Source organism: Channa argus, chromosome 15, assembly GCF_033026475.1.
Source record: "Channa argus isolate prfri chromosome 15, Channa argus male v1.0, whole genome shotgun sequence".
Lineage (NCBI taxonomy): Eukaryota > Metazoa > Chordata > Actinopteri > Anabantiformes > Channidae > Channa > Channa argus.
The window spans coordinates 19,190,950-19,211,290 of record NC_090211.1 but is presented as its reverse complement, the minus strand read 5'-3'; the positions used below and the strand labels follow the sequence as shown (position 1 = coordinate 19,211,290).

The 20,341-nt window shown below is 40.1% G+C and overlaps 2 protein-coding genes across 2 annotated transcripts; one reads left to right on the top strand and one right to left on the bottom strand.

Moving 5' to 3' along the window:
* Positions 1-212: 212 nt before the first annotated feature.
* Positions 213-6,581, bottom strand: LOC137100401 (desumoylating isopeptidase 1-like). Its single transcript, XM_067478219.1, has 6 exons — positions 6,402-6,581; positions 6,103-6,124; positions 5,662-5,731; positions 5,186-5,295; positions 4,829-4,951; positions 213-3,741 (listed from the first exon to the last, which is right to left on the bottom strand). Exons 1-6 carry the CDS (start codon positions 6,490-6,492, stop codon positions 3,651-3,653), a joined length of 507 nt encoding a protein of 168 aa, XP_067334320.1. The 5' UTR covers positions 6,493-6,581; the 3' UTR covers positions 213-3,650.
* Positions 6,582-7,262: 681 nt separating this feature from the next.
* flii (FLII actin remodeling protein) lies at positions 7,263-19,903 on the top strand. Its single transcript, XM_067478215.1, has 31 exons — positions 7,263-7,421; positions 8,509-8,619; positions 9,284-9,355; positions 9,526-9,606; positions 9,823-10,070; positions 10,197-10,300; positions 10,454-10,629; positions 10,978-11,135; positions 11,499-11,583; positions 12,027-12,174; positions 12,270-12,400; positions 12,659-12,769; positions 12,891-12,995; positions 13,125-13,304; positions 13,725-13,807; positions 13,913-13,987; positions 14,197-14,280; positions 14,391-14,562; positions 14,935-15,042; positions 15,122-15,313; positions 15,484-15,582; positions 15,798-15,887; positions 15,976-16,115; positions 16,215-16,437; positions 16,553-16,707; positions 16,812-16,872; positions 16,973-17,101; positions 17,546-17,652; positions 17,799-17,904; positions 18,007-18,072; positions 18,154-19,903. Exons 1-31 carry the CDS (start codon positions 7,359-7,361, stop codon positions 18,286-18,288), a joined length of 3,798 nt encoding a protein of 1,265 aa, XP_067334316.1. The 5' UTR covers positions 7,263-7,358; the 3' UTR covers positions 18,289-19,903.
* The last annotated feature ends 438 nt before the right edge of the window (positions 19,904-20,341 follow it).

Genomic DNA, 20,341 nt, shown 5'->3' with positions numbered 1-20,341 from the left:
TTCGGTGTTGTTGCCACTTACTTAGCCTATTTAAATGAGTCACTGTTGTTTAGTTTGGCCGTGGTTTTATTATGTTAAAGTGTTTTCTTTCATTCTCTCTTAAGTTATTCCAGAGAATTTATTTATTTTTTAACATGGAAAGGTTGTGTTGGCGTTAAATATACTGAAACACTGTAAAAAGTCGTTAGCTATGTGAAAAACACCAGACAGTCTCCAATGTGAAGTCAGTGGGTTTATGTAGTGAGAATTACAAAACTAATTACACAAACAATACAAATAATAGTCATAAACATGTCTACTATAGTTAGATTACTTCATTAGGGAATAATATGCATAAATACATCTGTTGCAATTTCACATTACAGGAAGCAGCCAGCGAAAACATACAGCACAGCAACGAAGGGTGACTTGTGCAGTAATACATTTCAGTGGTCTAGTTAGCGTGTCGGCTAGTTGGTTAGCTAAGGGCCGCAAACAGAACCCAGGTTCACCTGAGCTTTCTAACCTCTTTACTTTGACGTATTTATCTCAAACAAAAAAGCCAAATAATTACAAATGCCATCTTAAACTGTTGGTAGGGACTGTTTAGGAGGTCAAATGTGCATGTGCATCGTTTATCGTGGGAGAACTTGGTGGGAATAAATGCTGGTTTGGACTTCTTGCTTATCTGTGCTTCTCACAATGTTAACTTTGTTGTAGCAGGCAGAGGCTTGTGAGTGTTATAATATTAGTTATTAAATAGCATTTTCAACTTCCTTCCTTCATACAGTTAGGAATTTCATGCATTATGTAAATTGCCTGGTGAACATTTCCCCCTTCTTTCACCTCAATTGTGTGTTTTAAGATTTCTACAGTTTCTGGAAACACTCACTATGCCAACCCCAAGCGAAGTGACTGTAGCCAAGCAGAGGGGAATGAAGGCACAGAGGTGTATTGTACATCAAACACACTCTAAGATCAATAGCTTGTCCCTTCAGGGGTTGCAACCCCACCTGGTTTTTGTGCCGGATCCCATTCCTGCCGCAACCCCTTCCTGTGCAACCCTCCTATTTTATCCGGCCTCGGGACCGGCACCAAGGTCGCCCTTGGTGGCTGGTTGGGGCCACACCTGGTGGAATGGGATTCGAACCCACTACTCTACCACTGAGCCCCTATACATCAAACCCACTCTGGTGGCTGTTAAACTTTCCCTACAGGAAGTTGCGGACGTTTTTTTGTTTAAGTGGCCTAAAATGCCACAAACTTTCACTTTTTCTTAAAAATAATTAGGATGCAAGTCGCAATGTTGTTTCTTTTTCTTCAATTGTTTTAAAATTCAAGGCCAGGCAGAATTCATGGGGGATTTGTTAAATAAATGTTGCAATCGCAACATCGCGACTTCCTAGACGGACTGGTTAAAGGACTCATGCAGGCTTTTATACAATAATAATACAAGCTGAGGTGCAGTTGTTTAAAATAATCCACATGGCAACTGGAACACATGTACAGAATGTGAAATCAGCCTCTCTATCTGGAGCTGGTAACACAGAGCAAGAGGCACGTTTGTCATATAACAGGGCTGAGGTGCAGTTCACGTTCCCTTATAATGGAGAGTAGATTTAATAATAAAAAACACTCTTTGTTGGGTTATCTCTGACCCACAAAACTGCTTCAAAGTTCTAGGACCCAGATTGTCTGGAAAAGGGAGAGAAAAGACACAAACGAAATGGATCTGTCTCTCGTGTTTTCTCCTTGCTCTGTTTGCCTTAAACTCATTAACAAAAGACATTCAGGGAAAAAACTAATTTACAGTGAAGTGATGCCAGTCCTGCTTTGAAGATACACTCAACAACAACTTCAACTTAATCTCAAAACGTCTGAGCTAGTTGAGCATCAATCACTTGCTGTATTGTCATATCACAGATGGGGACTATTGGAATGATAGTTCAAGAAGCAGCAGATCGGTCACCACAAAGGAGCTAAAGCCAACAGCAGAGACAAATGTAACAGGAACAAGAAGACTGATGCTGGGGAGCTCAATACAGCCAAATAAATAACAAAAAGTAAAAGATAAAAGTGCAAAATTAAAATATGATATTGACATATAGAGTCTTTCTCTTATTTTCAAACCATCCTTCAACCACTGCATTGGATATATTCAACATATTCTCAAAAAGTGTAGTCAGCAGACAATCCTGACATGTTACATCATGCGATTCATTGCAAGCCTGTCTCCTGGAAATTACACATATATAAAATCGAATTTGAAACAGAACAGAACAAATACAAATACACTATGTGTTCGTGTAACTGAGCAACTAAATGTTAATAAAGAACATTTGGCAAGTCAGAAAATTGTTGATACAGATTATATCAGTAAAATATTAACGGATTTCCATCAAAATATCTTGCAGTATAATATCAACTTTTTAAACCTCAAAATAAATGATTAAATCTACAATATGTATTTGAAGCGAGCGTTAGCATATTTGAAATCAATCAATGCTCCACTCAGCCCTCTTCTCTCTGCTCTGTTATGCTCTACCCTGCTCTGCGAGGCATCAGGTATTTGTCATTGCCAAATTCCTATAAAAGGGAAACCTGCAAAACTTCACTGCAGTAGCAGAAATTGTAAAAATTCTCCTATTAGTTAATAGAGTAAGCCTCACTTAAAAACATTGAGAGATTCGAATGCTGCCTTTGCTGTTCAGTGTGTCTGACTTCACAGAAGGCTTCAGCAGGACCTCTCCACATCAACAAAAGCTTTAAGCATATCGCTACTAGAAATGATATGAAAAGGTTGCATACTGTCGCTTTAAGGTGAAGCTTGTTTGGATAATAATTGTTAGTGTAGTTATTGTAGACGGTAATTGTATGTCACAACACTTACGATCATCTAATTTCTAGGAGACATCATTTATTTTATGTTAAATCTGATGGCAGTGATGTCAGCAATGGCAAATAATAAATCAACTTTAAATAAAAGATTCAGTGCCAAAAACGGGAATATTCTAATTTAAATAAAAGTAAATTAATTCATATCTAAGTATTAAACAAGCTAAATGCACTAATGTGCCTCGAGGTATTTTAATGTTGTACATGGTTTAGTTACAGCTATTAGATATGCAGTGTTTTTATCATGTGGAGTGTGTGCGTATTTAAAAATGTAAATAATACTAAATAAACTTTGTTCTTTATTAAAATACTTCCTTATACTGTTCTTTTCAGTTCTGAAAAAGTAAAATAATTGCATACCCCACATTCCAAACATGTCATTGTAAGGAGGCAACATTCACCAAAGTCAGCTTTAAAAACCATCTTTTGATATCTGGCTATGCTGGTAAAACCTCAACTTTTGTTACTATGCAGGTGCTATGTTATATTAAATCTCTACTCTGCATGTGAGGTCAAGTAACTAACACACCCTTTAACATTAAGCAGTGGAAGCTGAGTTCCCTCTCGAGTAGTATTCCCCAACCAACGACTGTAGATTTTAAGGGGGAAAAAAATATTGAAATTATGAAGAATGGATTTGAAGGATTAACTAGTCAGCTATTATAGCTTTCAATTATCTGCATTTACCTTCATCCCTGGATTGTAATCTATTTACAGAAAGAAAGAAAAACCAACTCTTTGAGACTTGACTCTCTGACTTTTGCTTCTCTCTCAGCTCAGATGTTTCTTCCCCCGTTGAGAACGTTTCCTCCTGGAGGGGCGATGTGGATAGAGTCCAGAATGGGACGAAGTATCTGGCCGAATGGTCTAGAGGTGAAAGGAAGAGGTTTTCTTTGACCTTTTAAACTGAAGCAAACATGCATGGATCTAGTTTTAAACAGTTACAAGAAGATTTACTTAAAGAGACCATATTGTGTGCAACTTCATTGTTGAGATTTTGTGCAGTTAGGTAAAGCAAATTTACTAAGTGCAAGCTGGATATGTGTAGAAGAAATAACTTCAAACCAAACATCTGTTCTGCGTTGGCGCTGTGCATGTTGCACACTTAGCTGTTCCATGTTACTATGGTTGTTACCATGGTAGCACAGAATGCTAAGACGTGGACGTTGTTATCATGCATTCGTGCCTTTAAAGCTTCAGGAACATAAACCTCTCACTCTGAGGAGGACTGGCTATTTGACGTGGATGCAGTATGATCCTGTATGAGAGATTTTCTCACAGAGCTTTGTGACACAAGTCCTTTTAGGACCCCAGGGAACTTATTTTACTTGCTAAAAAAGGCTTTGTTGTGTACAGGTGAAAGCCTGTATAGAAGCCTTTACAATCTGATTCAGTGCTCTCTAGGATTCCTCACATTTAACAAATATATTGCATTTTTCACCTGTCTGTCTGAAAATTCTGAAAATAATATTTCGTATTTCTAGGTGAACTAAAATACATGTAGTGTGGTATAAAGTAGCACAAACGTGCAATGCGCTTTTGAGTAATTGTACTTTCCACCACTTAAAATTACCATTTAAAATGTTTTCTAGAAGTGGCATAACACTCAAAAGCAATTCACTCTGCTCACGAGTTAATCATAACTCATTGAGATTCTGTGATTGGTCGAAAGGGTTGAGCCTCACTCAAAAACGTTTAGAAGTGAACGTCTCTTAAATACTGCCTCTGTTGTTCTGTTAGCGCAGGAAGCTTTTAAGTTTCTGCCAAAAAAATATTAGAAACAAGTTACATACTGTAGCTTTAAGAATAGAATACATTCTTTCAGGTGGAGCTAATACACTCGTTACGGAGTTTTACTGCAACCACTGGGCCACTGTCTGGTTTAGGCGGCACACAGACGTAGGATCAACAGGGACACATTTTTAAACAGGCAAAGGCCACTCTTCTCACTCACGTGGAGAGGACTTCAGATGGAAGGTCAGTGATGTAGGAGGGGATGGGTCTGCCCGTCAGGAACTGAGCCACCTCATTGGTAAAGGTGTTACAGTTGTGCTCAAACAGACGATACCTGTCGCGTCTAAACCGAGGAGGAAGACAGTTAATGCTTCAGAAAACTGCTTTCCATGCACTAGGACTATTGATGTCACTCATCTAACCTCCACGGAGACGACTGTGAATTTAGCTCCACGTAAAGACAATGAAACTTTTTAACCGGTATTAAGTCTCTCTTTCTAAAGGTTGCAACCACTTGTCTTTAAACATGTCTGTGCACAAAGAAATAAAAAAGGCAAAGCGGAAACAGTTACTCAACCGGTATGTGCTTTCTCCCAGGGAGGAAAGGTAATCCATGAAGATCTCCTCAGACACTTCGCTCTCACCCAGCTCCACTACAGTATCTGGAGGACCCAGCATTGTTCCACCCTGACAAACAGACCAAGATTTAACAGCTGTGGAAAAAAGTGACTGAATGTTTTGATCATGCATTTCAATTACAATAACAGAAAATCATATTAATCATTTAAAACTAGGCCCATTTTTGTTTCTCAACTCTCAATTTTTAAAATATATTTCCAACCATTGAAAGAGCTGTTTGGGGACTAATGTCTCCCTAATTTTTGGTTATTGGTCTAATGTGGCAGTTTCACTTATCTAGAAGCTCAATGAATCTTGGGATTGTATTGCCTTGTGTGTCAGCAACAATCTGAGGTCGAGGGCCTACATTTCTTTCATTAGCTTGTTTAATGAAAAGCGGTGAAAAAGAAGTCAGTCCCCTTGTTACAGACTTACTGGTGAACAGCTGGAGATGCCCTCCCCACCGAAGAAAAACTCATCACCATATGCCACTATAGCTGTGTGCCTGGAAAAAAAGCCCAGAATTGACACAGGAGCAAATCCAGGTCACAGCAGCGTTGCGCTACTTAAACATCTGCAGTTGCATCTTGTGCCTTTTTACCAAATAACAAATCACAAACCAGTTTGCAAAGCAAAACACTTCGTTTCTAAAGTGATGACATTGTTTGAATAAACACTAAAAGAACAATATTCTTTGCTATGTTGAAGCCTAATTAAAGTGCGATGTGATATTTATTGAGTGTGACCCATGACGAAATTCACTTTGATGTGACACGACACCGGAAACGGGTCATGGTCTACACCTGATGACACAAGGCGTCCGACTACAGGTCGGAGGTAACCATACTGTCAAAAGAGCAGAAAAAGGATTCATACCAAATACCGTCCAGTTGCTTTCCTGTAACAGAAGAGAGAAGCAGTGAAGTGGCGTTTGATGTCAACGCACCATTTTAACCATTCACGATCAGAACTCAGTCACGATTTAGAATGTACTTGCGATACTAATAAATAAACCCATTTAGGCCATAATAACCGAATTATTTTTTTTTTAAATCACAACAGTATATTTTAGCAAGTGTATAAAAAAAATCTGATTAATGCCCGTTTTTGTTGGGAATAATTATTTGTCATGAAGGCCGGGCTACGCTGCATTTTTTTTAAATATTTGTACTTACCTAACATGATAGGACTGAGGCTACGAGCCATTCCTCTGGATAAATCATAAATGTACAGCTGTATATTGTATCGCGTAGTATTCTTCTCCATAATGTTAACCTCTACGATGCCTTTATTATTTTTCTTTTGGCTGGAAGCACAGCTGACTGTGAAGGAGGGGGGAGGGGTCAACAAGAATTATGTCATTACATCGAAAAAAAATACATGCGACTCTTCCTCTACTTTCCCTTCATATTAAAAGCGTTGTGAGAAAAACTAACTAGGAAGCGCGAGCTATTTCGAGATAAATGCTTTATTTTGAAAGGAAATTGGTTCTCTTCCGGTTTCACCTTTGCTTTGTCTGAATGACTTGACAGATTTGATGTATAAGCGGCTGATATAGGTTCCATGTGGACTTTTGCTGATTAAAGGTCAAATTGTTAAACATGTGGCTTTTTGCAGCTTTTGCACACTGTCGTATCAAAATGAGGGACACACTCATGAGTGTGACCACCGGAGGCCGCTGAACTCACGTTATGATAAACTGGGGCACATTCACAGATAGAAAGTGGCCAATTATTATTGATATGACTCCAAACGAAGAACAGCAAGATTAAAAACTGTAAAGAGAATACATCGAGCTAAAGGTATAAGCTTTCGATTTCCCTTTGTAAAGAAAATTGATAAACAAAAGTCAATCACTATGGTGGAAACTAGAAAGCATTTGGGGGTTTGGCTTAGAACCTAACTTTTTATTATTATTATTTTAAATATGTTTTGAGGTACAGAATTGTATTAACCATCATGATCCACACTCCAGCGTAGAAGATGGCGATAAATAAAATGTAACCGTCAAATAAGCAACAGAAGAAGAAGTAGAAGTGACGTGACGTCCCGTCCCGTCCCCCAGCCACAGCCCGTCCCTGCGCCTTCACCAAAATAGACATTAAGGACTTAGCAGCTGGCTTGTTTCAGAAATGGCTGCCACCGGAGTTCTTCCCTTCATACGGGGGGTGGACCTGAGTGGGAACGACTTTAAAGTAAGCATTTAAGTTTACGTCCATAATCGGTTACTAATTAGTGGTTAACACCTTTAGCTAGCTAAAGCTAATCCAAGTTAGAGAATCGGTAAAGGCTGAACTAGGCAACACATTTAGCTTATTAGCACTGGGCGTTAGCCGGTTTGAGTTGGATAAAGTAGCTGCTAGAGACAGACTGTCTTAAACCACAGTCTTCTTGACATTCTGTTAATAAATGTATGTTTTACTAGGTAATATGTTTTTTTAGCCGTTTATATTATTCTGGATAGTTTAGGGAAACGTTAACGTTGCTGGCTTCCAACGTCGGGTTAGCTAGCTAACATAGCTTCACTGTTGGCTAACTCGCTGTCGATGTGTTGGAACTTATCGACGTTTACGGTACATGATGTTGGGGCCCCACAACCTTATTAGTTAGTGTGTTCTACGAACCATCCCGTGTCGTTATACTAGGTTTTGGCAGACTTGGCGAGCTCAGTTTGACTGATTGGAAAAGCGGCCCAGCTGGGGGCAGAACTATCTGTGCTCTGCCATCTACTAGTAAACACTAGACGGCAAAAAAAGTTGTATTGATAGTCCGTGAATGACAAATCTAATTTAAGCCACGCAGGGATGAAGTCATTGGGCACATTTTGGCAGAGGAAGCCCACTGACTTTAAAGACTAATTATAGACTAATCATCACAGCTAAACATTTTCTCATGCAGCCAATGACTCACATTCGTCCAGATTTTTGCTGTCACACCAACCACGGTCATGTTTACTTTGCATGCAGACACACTAACACACACATTAAATATAACTTTCCTACTGTATTATGGTAACGCTTATAGTCTAGGATCTTATGTCTGTATAATGGTTTCAAATGATTTGGGTAGATGTTAGAAATATGGCCCCTAAGTGGATACATGTATAGTGGATGGATGTCAGAGATATGTAATACAGGCAGTTCCCCTGTATTACATAAAGGTTTTACTTGCATCCGCCTCCACCACCATCACAGTAATACTGAATTATATGAAATCATGTTGGTAAATAAATCATTATCATTAGTATTGTTGTTAAACCTATTCATGTCTCTGTCTGAACAGGGTGGGTACTTCCCAGAGCATGTCAAGTCTATGAGCAGCCTGCGATGGCTGAAACTGAACAGGACGGGACTGTGTTATCTCCCAGAGGAGCTGGCCTCTCTGCAGAAGCTGGTGAGGAATTCAGAAATGTTTGCTAGTTACAAACTAGGCCTTTACACGTCTTGGGTTATCATGTTTGCCACCACGCTCTGTGTGTGTATATCTACAATGAATTCATTTGAAGTTGGAGAACATTCACAATTATTAGTATGTGATTGGTTTTATAGTACTGATATTGTTTTGATAAGAAGCTGCAGTAATTGTAGAGTTAGATATATGTTGTTAATCATAGGTATGGATTTGCATATAATGATATCAGCCTCGGGGACCTAATCTTGTCCCACCTGTCATTGTGTTATTGATAGCAGCACCGATAAGAGTCAAACATACAATACCAGAGAAGATAATGCATTCCTTCAGTGAGACCTAAAAGCTCATGCAGTCCTGATTTAATCCTCAATATCTCTCTTGGGATTATTTAATCTAAACTTTCAAAGCAGCAATTACTAGGCAGCAGCAGAGCAACATGATGATCTATGGCATGGTAGTGTGGGTAAAGAAGAACGGCTCTCTGACTTGTGTTTAGCCAAACATGTAGGCTTTGGTTTAATCATATTTGTAATTAAACAAATATGATATTGCCGGGCCATCTTGTAGGGTGTATTTATGAGGCTCCAGATGTAGTTGTATTTGGTTTCTGAGTTGAGTATCTATAACGTTTCCCTTTCATCTTTAGGAGCACATTTCAGTGAGCCACAACAGCCTGACCACCTTACATGGAGAACTGTGCAGCTTACCGAACCTACGGGTAACTGACACCCACGCACGCATAAAAACAAAAGCACACACACAAAGCTCAGAAATATATATTTATAAATTACATTCTAATCATAAGTAACATCAATGCTAAATTGCTCCATATGAACCTAACTGCAGTAGCTAGAATAATGCCCTAAAGATGTTTAATTATGTGTGCAGGCATTGGTAGCCCGAGCCAACAACCTGAAAAACTCTGGTGTCCCAGATGACATCTTTCAGCTTGATGACCTCTCTGTGCTGGTACGATGGTGTCATGCATCTCTTGTTCTTTTCTTTCCCCATCCTTAAAGGGTTATTTACCCAAACTCTTACCGACAACATGCTAACTGTTCTTTCTTTTCCCCCATACTCTGCCTTAACTCGAACCGCTTCAAATCACTTCCCTTTTTCAGTTAATTACTGCCCCAAAAAATGTCTATATCATGGTTTTAATACTTTCCACTTCTCCTCATTTAGGACCTAAGCTACAATCAGCTGACAGAGATCCCCAGGGACCTGGAGAACAGCAGGAACATGCTGGTGCTAAATCTGAGCCACAACAGTATTGACTCAATCCCTAACCAGCTGTTCATCAACCTGACAGACCTGCTGTATCTGGATGTGAGCGATAACAAGCTGGACAGCCTGCCCCCCCAGATGAGGCGCCTTGTGCACCTGCAGACTCTCATACTAAACAACAACCCTCTGATGCACGCCCAGCTGCGGTAAAAAGACTTTCTCTTCAGTGTTGCTTCTGTTCTTTGCTACACACCCCTGACTTTTCACCTTTACGCAAATATTCAATAAGTTAACGAGAAGGTGCTAATTAAGTAATGTGTGTGTTTGAGCAGCCAGCTGCCGGCCATGGTGGCATTACAGACTCTACACCTAAGGAACACCCAGAGGACCCAGAGCAACATGCCTACCAGTCTTGAGGGACTCACACATTTAGCAGGTGACACAAACACATCTTATTTTTTTTGTTTCTCCCAGACTTGGCCCATTTTTCTTCCTGCTCTCTTGGCATCTAAACCAACATTTTTCACAAATGTCTCACTTTGTATATATTCTCACACACACTCTTATACTCTTCTATCCCTTCTTCCAGATGTTGACCTATCATGCAATGACCTGACTCGGTTACCAGAGTGCCTTTATTCACTGGGCAGTTTGAAGAGACTCAACTTGAGCAGTAATCAGATCTCTGAACTCTCCCTCTGCATTGACCAGTGGACCCAGCTGGAGACTCTTAACCTGAGCCGTAATCAGCTCACCTCACTGCCTGTAAGGAGCATAAGAATTACTCAACCGTCTCTATAAGTCACTGAGTTCTTGGCATCTCTGTTGAGAAAGTAAAATTTTTTGAGATGTGGCAACATTAAAACTTCAAAGTTACATTTATTTTTCATTTTAAGAAATTGATATTTCAAAACTGGACTAACTAAAACTCTCTGAATGACGGGAGACATAGATGATATGTGAATTTGGGTGAGCAAGCCCTTTATAGAAAAATGGTTTGAAGGATTTCTCTTAGATCTAAAATGTGAATTATTAATCAAGTTCTTTTGATGTTTCTCGCTGTATATTATTTTGTAACTTTTTAAAAGTTTGTTTAAATGTGTCCTCCATCAGTCTGCTATCTGTAAGCTGTCCAAACTGAAGAAGCTGTACGTAAACTCTAACAAACTGGACTTTGACGGGGTTCCACCCGGCGTGGGCAAGCTCACCAATCTCACTGAGTTCATGGCTGCTAACAACAACCTGGAACTCATCCCTGAGGGACTCTGCAGGTAGGTTCAACATATTGATTTGCATATAAATTTGCTTCCTTTTTTTAATCACAGGGATTTGTGCTCTCCATTGTTAAACCGATGATGTTTGAATTTGCAGATAATGTGAACCAGTCTTATTTTGTAGAACAGCGAAGAGTTTGCAGATTCATGCTTAGAAACCCAGTTTCTAATTTTGTTAAAACTCCAAATATTGCTCCTGCATCTTTCTCAATAAAATGGTTACTGATGTAGATGGTACTAAATTAAACTTCTAATGACAGAATACATGAGGTCAGCTTCTCTGCATGATTTAGTTTTTCTTTAACTACAGAAAAATGAGGTCATGGGAACAACAGAATGTGGCTTTGTGTTGTTCTGTAGGTGTGGCAAGCTGAAGAAGTTGGTGCTGAACAAAAACCGCCTGGTGACACTTCCTGAGGCCATTCACTTCTTGACAAACTTGGAGGTACACCACAAACTTAACTAGTTCATTATTAGCATGACCTAGGACTTCACAAACAGCACATTTGTATTAGGTAAATGAGTAATGGAGAAGGTTAAATTGAAGAAAAAGACAATTAAAGTTACTTGGTGCTAACTTCCCTCATCTCACCTTTGAGAGAACAGTAAGTATGTTAATGTAAATGCAGTTTTAAATGACACAGGAAGAGCATTGGTTACTACAGAAAAGAAAAGTTGTAAATGTAAAGAAAGGAATTAAATGAAAGCAGATTAAAAAAAAATAAAAATTTAAAATGTTTTGGAAGGATTTCTTAATTCATTAAAAAATGTTTAGACCATTTGTGACAACTTTTACAACAATGCACTGTAAACATGCATATTTTTCCCAGTGTCTCTAAAATAGGATTTCTGTCAGCAAATTCTTTCTCATTATGTGTCATTTTGTAGGTACTTGATGTTCGTGAGAATCCCAACCTGGTGATGCCTCCTAAACCAGTCGACAGAGCAGCCGAGGACTACAACATCGACTTTTCCCTACAGAACCAGCTCCGACTGGCAGGGGCCTCACCTGCTACTGTAGCTGCTGCTGGAGGAGGTGTGTGTGTGTGTGTGTTGAGCATTAATTTGTGGAAATATCATGTCTTTTGTTCTGATTTTGAGTGGCTCATCTGTGTATCTGTGTGTTACTAGGAGCTAGTCCCCGAGACCACCTGGCAAGGAAGATGAGGCTAAGGAGGAGAAAGGACTGTTCTCAGGACGATCAGGCAAAGCAGGTGCTGAAGGGCATGAGTGATGTCGCACAGGAGAAGAAGAACATGGAGGTAAGTTTAAAAACAAAAAAAACATTTTATTGGAGCAATAGTTACCTCAACCATCTGCATCCTGTCTGTGTCAGTCGGACGTATAGGATGAATATGGTTGGGCCGATGCTTTAGCTAGTCCTAGGGAAAATCCTGTGACTAAGAAGCCTCCTCATTCACCTTGAAGTGTTGAGAAACGAGCAGAGGAAGATGAGGAAACACAGTATATGTGAGTTATTTTATTTAGCAAGAATTTTATTTTATTTTTTTTTAAACCAGCAGGAGAACGGAGACTTGAAATACGGTGATCTAAAAATCAGACGTTGGGACCAGAGTCTGGAAAAGCCCCAACTCAACTACTCAGAGTTCTTTATGGAGGACGTGGGACAGGTACTTTATGTATATTTTGTATTTTTAACCAAATCACTGAAGTAACTCCATCTAGCATGTTGTAGTACAGAAGGCTTGACAGTAAGAACATTACTTTCCCTCCTACTTAACCTCCCTGCAGGTTCCAGGTGTAACTGTGTGGCAGATAGAGAACTTTGTTCCCATGCAAGTAGATGAGACCTTCCATGGAAAGTTCTATGAGGCTGACTGCTACATTGTCCTCAAGGTAACATTGGCAGCACTTAGGTTGGCATTTGATAAGCCTGATTCAACATACAAAATAGAATAATGTTACTTACCGTATTCTCCCTCTATCCCTCTGAATGGCTTCACATTCTTCTGTTTTCAATTATAGACCTACCTGGATGATAACGGAGCGTTAAACTGGAACATCTACTACTGGATTGGCCAGGAAGCCACACTGGACAAGAAGGCTGGCTCTGCCATCCATGCCGTTAACCTGAGAAACTTCCTTGGAGCGGAGTGCAGGACAATAAGGGAAGAGATGGGAGACGAGAGCGAGGAGTTCAGCGCTGTATGTACATTCAGTCCGTACAGAATCACACGTATACTAAAAAATCCAAGAAGGCTTTGTTTTTCAAGATGTAGTGAATCCACTGTGTGTCACATACAAATAGAAATAACAGCTAATGACAATAGATTTAAAGCAGGGCGTCACAATATATTGATTCAGCATCAACATTGCAAAGTGTGCAGGCACAATAATCACATTGCAGAATGTGTAATGTGACTTCACATTTTCTTCCTGCTTGATATCAAAACAAATTCGTTTTCAGTTTTCAGACGTAATCTGCAAGAGAAGTAGATTCTGTGAAGGCTGAATTATGCCTCTCCATCCATACACATAAACATCTACTAGTTTAAAGTCTTTAAAATGAGATGTATTTAAAAAGTTCTTTTTCTATTGGACACAATATTGTTTTCTTGTGTGTAGGTGTTCGACAATGAGATCTCCTACATTGAGGGAGGAACAGCCAGCGGCTTTTACACAGTGGAGGACACGCAATATTCTGTCAAGTAGGCTGCTATTTTTTTAACACCTTCATAGACACAACTGCTTTGAAAGGTTGTTATAAATTCACTTTTCTTACGTTGTAATTTTTTGTTTTGTTGCTTTGCCAGATTGTACAGAGTTTATGGCAAGAAAAACATCAGATTGGAGTCTGTACCTGTGAAAGCCAGCTCCCTCGACCCTCGGTGACTCCCCCACACTCTTACTGCACCATGCAGCACACAACCCCCCTCTTTTTTTTTTTTTTTAATGCCTGTTCTCTTTGTGTGATGTAATCACAGCATTTGTTGTATGAATGGTGACTCATTTGTTCCTTCTGGTGTAAATGTATAATCTGTCACTGTTGGTGTAGAACCATTGTGTCGATAACATCCTGTCCTTCTCTGTTTGGCAGTTATGTCTTCCTGTTGGACAAAGGCGTGCACATATTTGTCTGGAGAGGAGCCAACGCTACACTCAGCAACACCACAAAGGCCAGGTTAGATGCAAATTACGAGTTTACGCAAATGTTTCTTCAACTCTCGCATTTCCCATGTCAGCCTCACAACTAAATGCTGTAATCCAAACGTGTGTCTGTGCATCGGCCAGGTTGTTTGCAGAAAAGATAAATAAGAACGAGCGAAAGGGGAAGTCGGAGATCACAACCCTCATGCAGAACCAGGAGCCTCCAGAGTACTGGGAGGCACTGGGAGGACAACCAGAAGAGATCAAGAAGCATGTTCCAGATGATTTCTGTGCTGTCAGACCTAAACTGTACAAGGTAGTTTTAATAATTTATTCAATCACAATCTGTCACTGACTTTATTTTTGCTGTGCAGAAGTTAACATGGTGTTTTCAGGCATTTTAGGTGCAACATGGACGTGTTGTAGGAGTTGTGTAGGATTTTTACTGTTAAGTTTTATTATATGCTATAAGTTACATCTAACAGTCACTATTTCTTTGAAAATATCTTATAATCGTGTAAAGTTTCTGATCAGAAAGCTTGGATGTGTGCTAATGGCATGTGTCAGCGATTTTTAGAAGCAAAAAAAGGTCAAACAAATCTAACGTTTACGCTTCGACATAATGTGAAATAAGGCCAGATGGGCATGAAGACATAATGATCAACATTTTAATTTTCTGTTTCTGTAGGTGGGCTTGGGTCTGGGATATCTGGAGCTGCCTCAAATTAACTACAAGCTGTCAGTGGAGCACAAAGACCACAAGATCAAACTGGACACTCTGCCTGAGCTGAGACTGGTATGTTCACCAGCTGCATCACCCGTGAACAGCAGGAAGTCATACGTCATCTTACCCTTGTCTTTATCGCTGTCCACAGGTGCAGTCTCTGCTGGACACAAAGTGCGTGTACATCCTTGACTGCTGGTCTGACTTGTTCATCTGGATCGGGAGGAAGTCCCCACGTCTGGTCCGTGCCGCTGCCTTGAAACTAGGTCAGGAGATCTGCTCCATGCTGCACCGGCCCAAACATGCCTGTGTCACCCGCAATCTGGAGGGCACCGAGTGCCAGGTAACACAGATTTAGGTGGTCTCTGCTTACTTATTAAAAGTCTGATTTTCTTTGTTTGTTTCATTTTAAGTTCTGGCTACTCGCTGTCTGAATCATACTTCGATTAAAAACAAGCTGATTAAAAACCTTTTTTTTTTTAAGGAAGTTAAAGTTTGACCCTGTATTCTTAGGTGTTCAAGTCCAAGTTTAAGAACTGGGATGACGTGTTAAAGGTCGACTACACCAGAGCAGCTGAGACCGTACAGCAGACTGACAACCTGCAGGGCAAGGTAACGGACCCACAGAAACATCTGAATACTAATACTTTGATAGCAATTCAGCTGTTTCACTACTGAATTTGTGCCTCAAAGAATATGAATATGTCAAAGATTTGAATTGATAACTTTCGGCCATTTCATTCGGAGCAGTAAAATGTCAGGGGTTTGAATATGTTGAGGACTGTTTGTGTCTGCTTATCACTCTGTCTTTGTCTTTTGCTTTGCAGGTGAAGAAGGACGCAGCGCAGAAAGACCAGATGAAAGCCGACCTCACAGCTTTGTTCCTCCCCAGGCAGCCGATCATGCCTCTCACAGAGGTAATAATACACACGTTGATCATTTCCTGTAAACCACAAACTGGGAAAACCCTCCACCACGTCTCACGTATTTATCTCCCCTGTCCAGGCTGAACAGCTGATGGAGGAGTGGAACGAGGACCTGGATGGCATGGAAGGATTTGTGTTGGAGGGAAAGAAGTTTGCTCGCCTGCCAGAGGAAGAGTTTGGGCACTTCTTCACACAGGACTGCTATGTGTTTCTCTGCAGGTACGTGTGCGAGTAATGGTGCAAGGATGTGTGGACACATGGAGATTTGGAAATTGCTCGTTTTAAAGAGTGAGCTCTTAAACGACTATGTCCCCTAAGATACTGGGTGCCTGTGGAGTATGAAGATGAGGAGAAGAAGGAGGGTGAAGGTGGTGGTGGTGGAAAAGGAGCAGGAGATGATGAGGAGGACAAACAGTCAGAAGAGGACTTCCAGTGTGTGGTATACTTCTGGCAGGGCAGACAGGCCTCCAACATGGGCTGGCTCACCTTCACCTTTTCCCTGCAGAAGAAGTTTGAGAGTCTTTTCCCTGGAAAACTAAAGGTGCTTTAATTCATTCATCAGCCTCAGCTTCACCACTTCTTAGTGTGCTTTTACATTAATGGGACAAATAAACAATTATCTGTGTGTGTGTGTGTGTGTGTGTGTTGCTGTTCAGGTGGTGCGTATGACCCAGCAGCAGGAGAACCTTAAGTTCCTGTCCCACTTCAAGAGGAAGTTCATCATCCACAAGGGGAAGAGGAAACAGAACACAGACTCTGCCCAGCCCTCACTCTACCACATACGCACCAATGGCAGCATGCTCTGCACCAGGTTAACATGTTAAGAGCTTTATCCACATCAGGAGTTTGATCCCTATTGTCTTAAACTCTGAGTTCTCTACATCTAGTTCAACTGCATTTGCATCTCTTGTTTAGGACCATCCAGATTGGAACCGATTCCAGCAACCTCAACTCCGAATTCTGCTTCATACTCAAGGTTGGGATTTTTTTGTTTCGTTTTTCTCTTTGCTTCTCACCAGAGATTTCTCACCTCGCAACGACTCTAGTTGCTGTTTAACACTACATGTTTTCGCCAGGTTCCATTTGAGAGCACAGACAATCAGGGCATTGTTTACACCTGGGTGGGCAGAGCTGCTGACCCCGATGAAGCCAAACTTGCGGAGGACATCATGAATAGTATGTTTGATGACACATACAGCAAACAGGTGAGCTGGCACATGGTTGCTTTTTCCTTTACTCATAAAATGCTTATTAATTTTCTGTGCTTACAAAATCATAGAATTTTGGTCTTTAAACTTTCACTTTATTCAGTATTTTAGCTGTTTAAAATATACTACTACTACACTATCAGCCTCAAACTCACTTTTTTTCTCCTCCTGCTTACTTGGAAAAAAAAAAACTTTAGACATAATTATTATTTTACTAATAAGTACTAACAGGAGATTCTACAAACTAAGTAAAGGGTAAACTTCTCTAACACCCTTAACCCAGTGTGTTATATTTAGCATAGGATATTAGCACAGACTGCTTCCCTGCCGTCCAGGGTTGAGATTTTTTATATATGTATGAGCACCAGCAAAATCACACATTTGTGCATAGAAGCTTTCAAATATATTTTGTCCAAACCAATGAGTCAGTTTGTCCCCCAGGTAATTAATGAAGGGGAGGAGCCAGAGAACTTCTTCTGGGTGGGGATTGGTTCTCAGAAACCTTACGATGAAGATGCAGAGTATATGAAACACGCTCGGCTTTTCAGGTCAGTAAATGTTTTTACAGTATAGATTAATACTGTGTGTGTGTGTGTGTGTGTGTATGTATAATTGAATCAGTTTTGCTTTTTTTTTTTTTCTAACTGTGACTTATTTGAAACTTTCCCACCATTTTTCTCTGTCCGTCCTTCAGGTGCTCGAATGAGAAGGGTTACTTCTCTGTGTCGGAGAAATGCTCCGACTTCTGTCAGGATGACTTGGCTGATGATGACATTATGTTGCTGGACAATGGCAAAGAGGTGATAATAACTGATTCATAATTGTCTCCTTCTACTATCATGGAATTATATCATTTCATTTGCCACAGTATGTTTGACTTTTGTGCTTTTTGCTTCTCTCAGGTGTACATGTGGGTCGGTACTCAGACCAGCCAGGTGGAGATCAAACTCAGTCTCAAAGCCTGCCAGGTTAGCAAGACACTGAAGGTTGTGGTCACACATTTATTTCTAATCCAGCCACATCTCACGTCCCTCCTTCCCCCCTTGCAGGTTTACATCCAGCACATGCGTTCCAAGGACGCTGAGCATCCTAGGAAGCTGCGACTTGTGCGGAAAGGAAATGAACCCCACTGCTTTGCACGCTGCTTCCATGCCTGGGGCGACTTTAAAACCCCCCCCTCATAGACTAACACCCTCTGCATCACAAACATGCCAATGTATTTGCTGCCATGTCATTTTCTACCAGTACGATGATGATGCTGTCTGTGCCTAACACAGCTTTACCTGAGCTCCGCGCTGCTGCTGCTGCTCAACAGCCTCTTGGCCTACAGGCTGATCTGCTCAGATTTACCTTCAGCACGAAACAAATGTTCTGTTCAGGTGGCAGCTGACTTGGTTTAATGTCTTTGGGATAAACTCTTTTTCTTACAAGGTATTTTGTTGATGAAGAGAGATGTTTGGAGAAGATTTTGGGGTGGGCACCGGCTTTATAAAAATCCTAAACGTGTTCTGTTTAGCTGCTTTGATGTAGCGTGTGCTGCATGGTTAATTTTCATTGGAGGAGGGTTACTACTACTACAAAAGTCACTTCCATGTTTAGTGCTATTTTACGCAGCACATTTCAAGCAGTTAAATGCAGATTGGCCCAACAAAGAGGGGCCCAACACAAAACAGCACATCATATTTTCTGAGGAATGTTAGTTTATATATTCTGTTTTTTTGGATTCTACATGCTGTGTGTTTGACCCATGCGCCTTTCCAACCGTCTGGTGTCTGTGTCTCAGCTCTTCTAAATGATCGGAGTGTAAAGTAATATCAATTTAAATTTAACAAAAGTATGCACATCATCAAGATGCTTCCGGAAGTTATTGGACTCATTATCCATGTGAAACTTTTAAGCAGTTATGTTTATTTGGCCAAAGAAATGTTAAAGAGGTTGGGGAAGTTGCAAATTGTGAGACAAACCCTTATATTTAAGGACAAATGTTTAAAAGTGCAATCAATAGAGTCCAGGAGATACTGAAACATTATGCTGTATTTTTACAGGCTGCATTGAACACTGTTGGGAGTTTGTTTCCAAAATTGAATCGTTTTTGAAAAAGTAGATGCATATTGTTAAACTTATTTTTTTCAAAAATGTTTCTCATTTTGGAAGAAAACGCTTTGCACAATGTAATGAGATATCTTGCACTGAATCAGAGACATATCGTAATACAACCCCAATTCCCCAATAGTTGGGAAGATTTGTAAAACGTAAATAAAAATAATGCAATGATTTGCAAATCTCAACCCATATTTAATTCTCAATAGAGCATAAGCAACATGAGATGTTGTAACTTGACATTTTATCATACTACTATGTAGTTTTCAGCATCGTTGGTGCCTTTCCAGATATGCAAGCTGCCACCAGAGATGTTTGAGATGTGTTGCTGCCATTAAACTGCAAAAATTCAGTTTTAACATCTGATGTTTATGTTCTATTATGCATAAAATATGGGTTGAGATTTGCAAATTGCTGCGTTTTTATTTACATTTTACACATCTTCCCAACGTTTTGGGAATTGGGTTTGTAAAAACAGTGACTTCTGTTTCCCTGATTTCAGATCAGTGGTTAACATTGGTTTAAGCAAGATGTGTTTATTCCTGAATTACTGCAACAGTTTATATTTAAGGGGGAGAATTGTATGTTAGTGCGTTTGAGTCCTAAACATGTACGTGTGTTTAAATGAATATGTGCACATGCTCCGGATGCCACCTGCAGATGCTTTATTTATGTATTTTATATAAAAATAAAATCTCACATCTGGCTTTGACTGTTATTAATATTCACATTAGTATGTAAAGTCAGTTCAGTTTGAAAAGCTCACACCCACAAAGGCTTGTCTGTCTAGTGGCACCTGGGATGGCCAATCAGATTTAGGGTCCCGCCAATCAGATTTAGGGTCCCGCCCCTCTGCCCCCCCCCCGCTGTTCCTAAGACCTCTGTAACATGTACAAACCAACCAGCAGGCCAAGTCCCATAGAGTAAATAATTTTATTAACATTCACAATTCTCCATCAGCTGAGATTCTAAATGACCCAATTAAAAGTCTACACACTGAAACTGAATGTTATAGCAGAAGCAAACGTATTTAACTGTGGAATTCAAAAGGTAAATCGTGCCAGCTGTAGCATGAAAGGGTTAATCATCTGTGTCAACCAGATATCAGAAAAAAAAAGTAGTAAATAAGCATTAAAC

Coding starts and splice junctions, on each gene's coding strand:
- LOC137100401 (XM_067478219.1), bottom strand. CDS start 6,492: ATGGAGAAGAATACTACGCGATACAATATACAGCTGTACATTTATGAT. Junction 5,732..6,102: donor AAGCAACTGGACGGTATTTG/GTATGAATCCTT, acceptor CTTTTTTTCCAG/GCACACAGCTATAGTGGCAT. Junction 5,296..5,661: donor GCATCTCCAGCTGTTCACCA/GTAAGTCTGTAA, acceptor TCTGTTTGTCAG/GGTGGAACAATGCTGGGTCC.
- flii (XM_067478215.1), top strand. CDS start 7,359: ATGGCTGCCACCGGAGTTCTTCCCTTCATACGGGGGGTGGACCTGAGT. Junction 10,071..10,196: donor CTGATGCACGCCCAGCTGCG/GTAAAAAGACTT, acceptor GTGTTTGAGCAG/CCAGCTGCCGGCCATGGTGG. Junction 16,116..16,214: donor TGCTATGTGTTTCTCTGCAG/GTACGTGTGCGA, acceptor ATGTCCCCTAAG/ATACTGGGTGCCTGTGGAGT.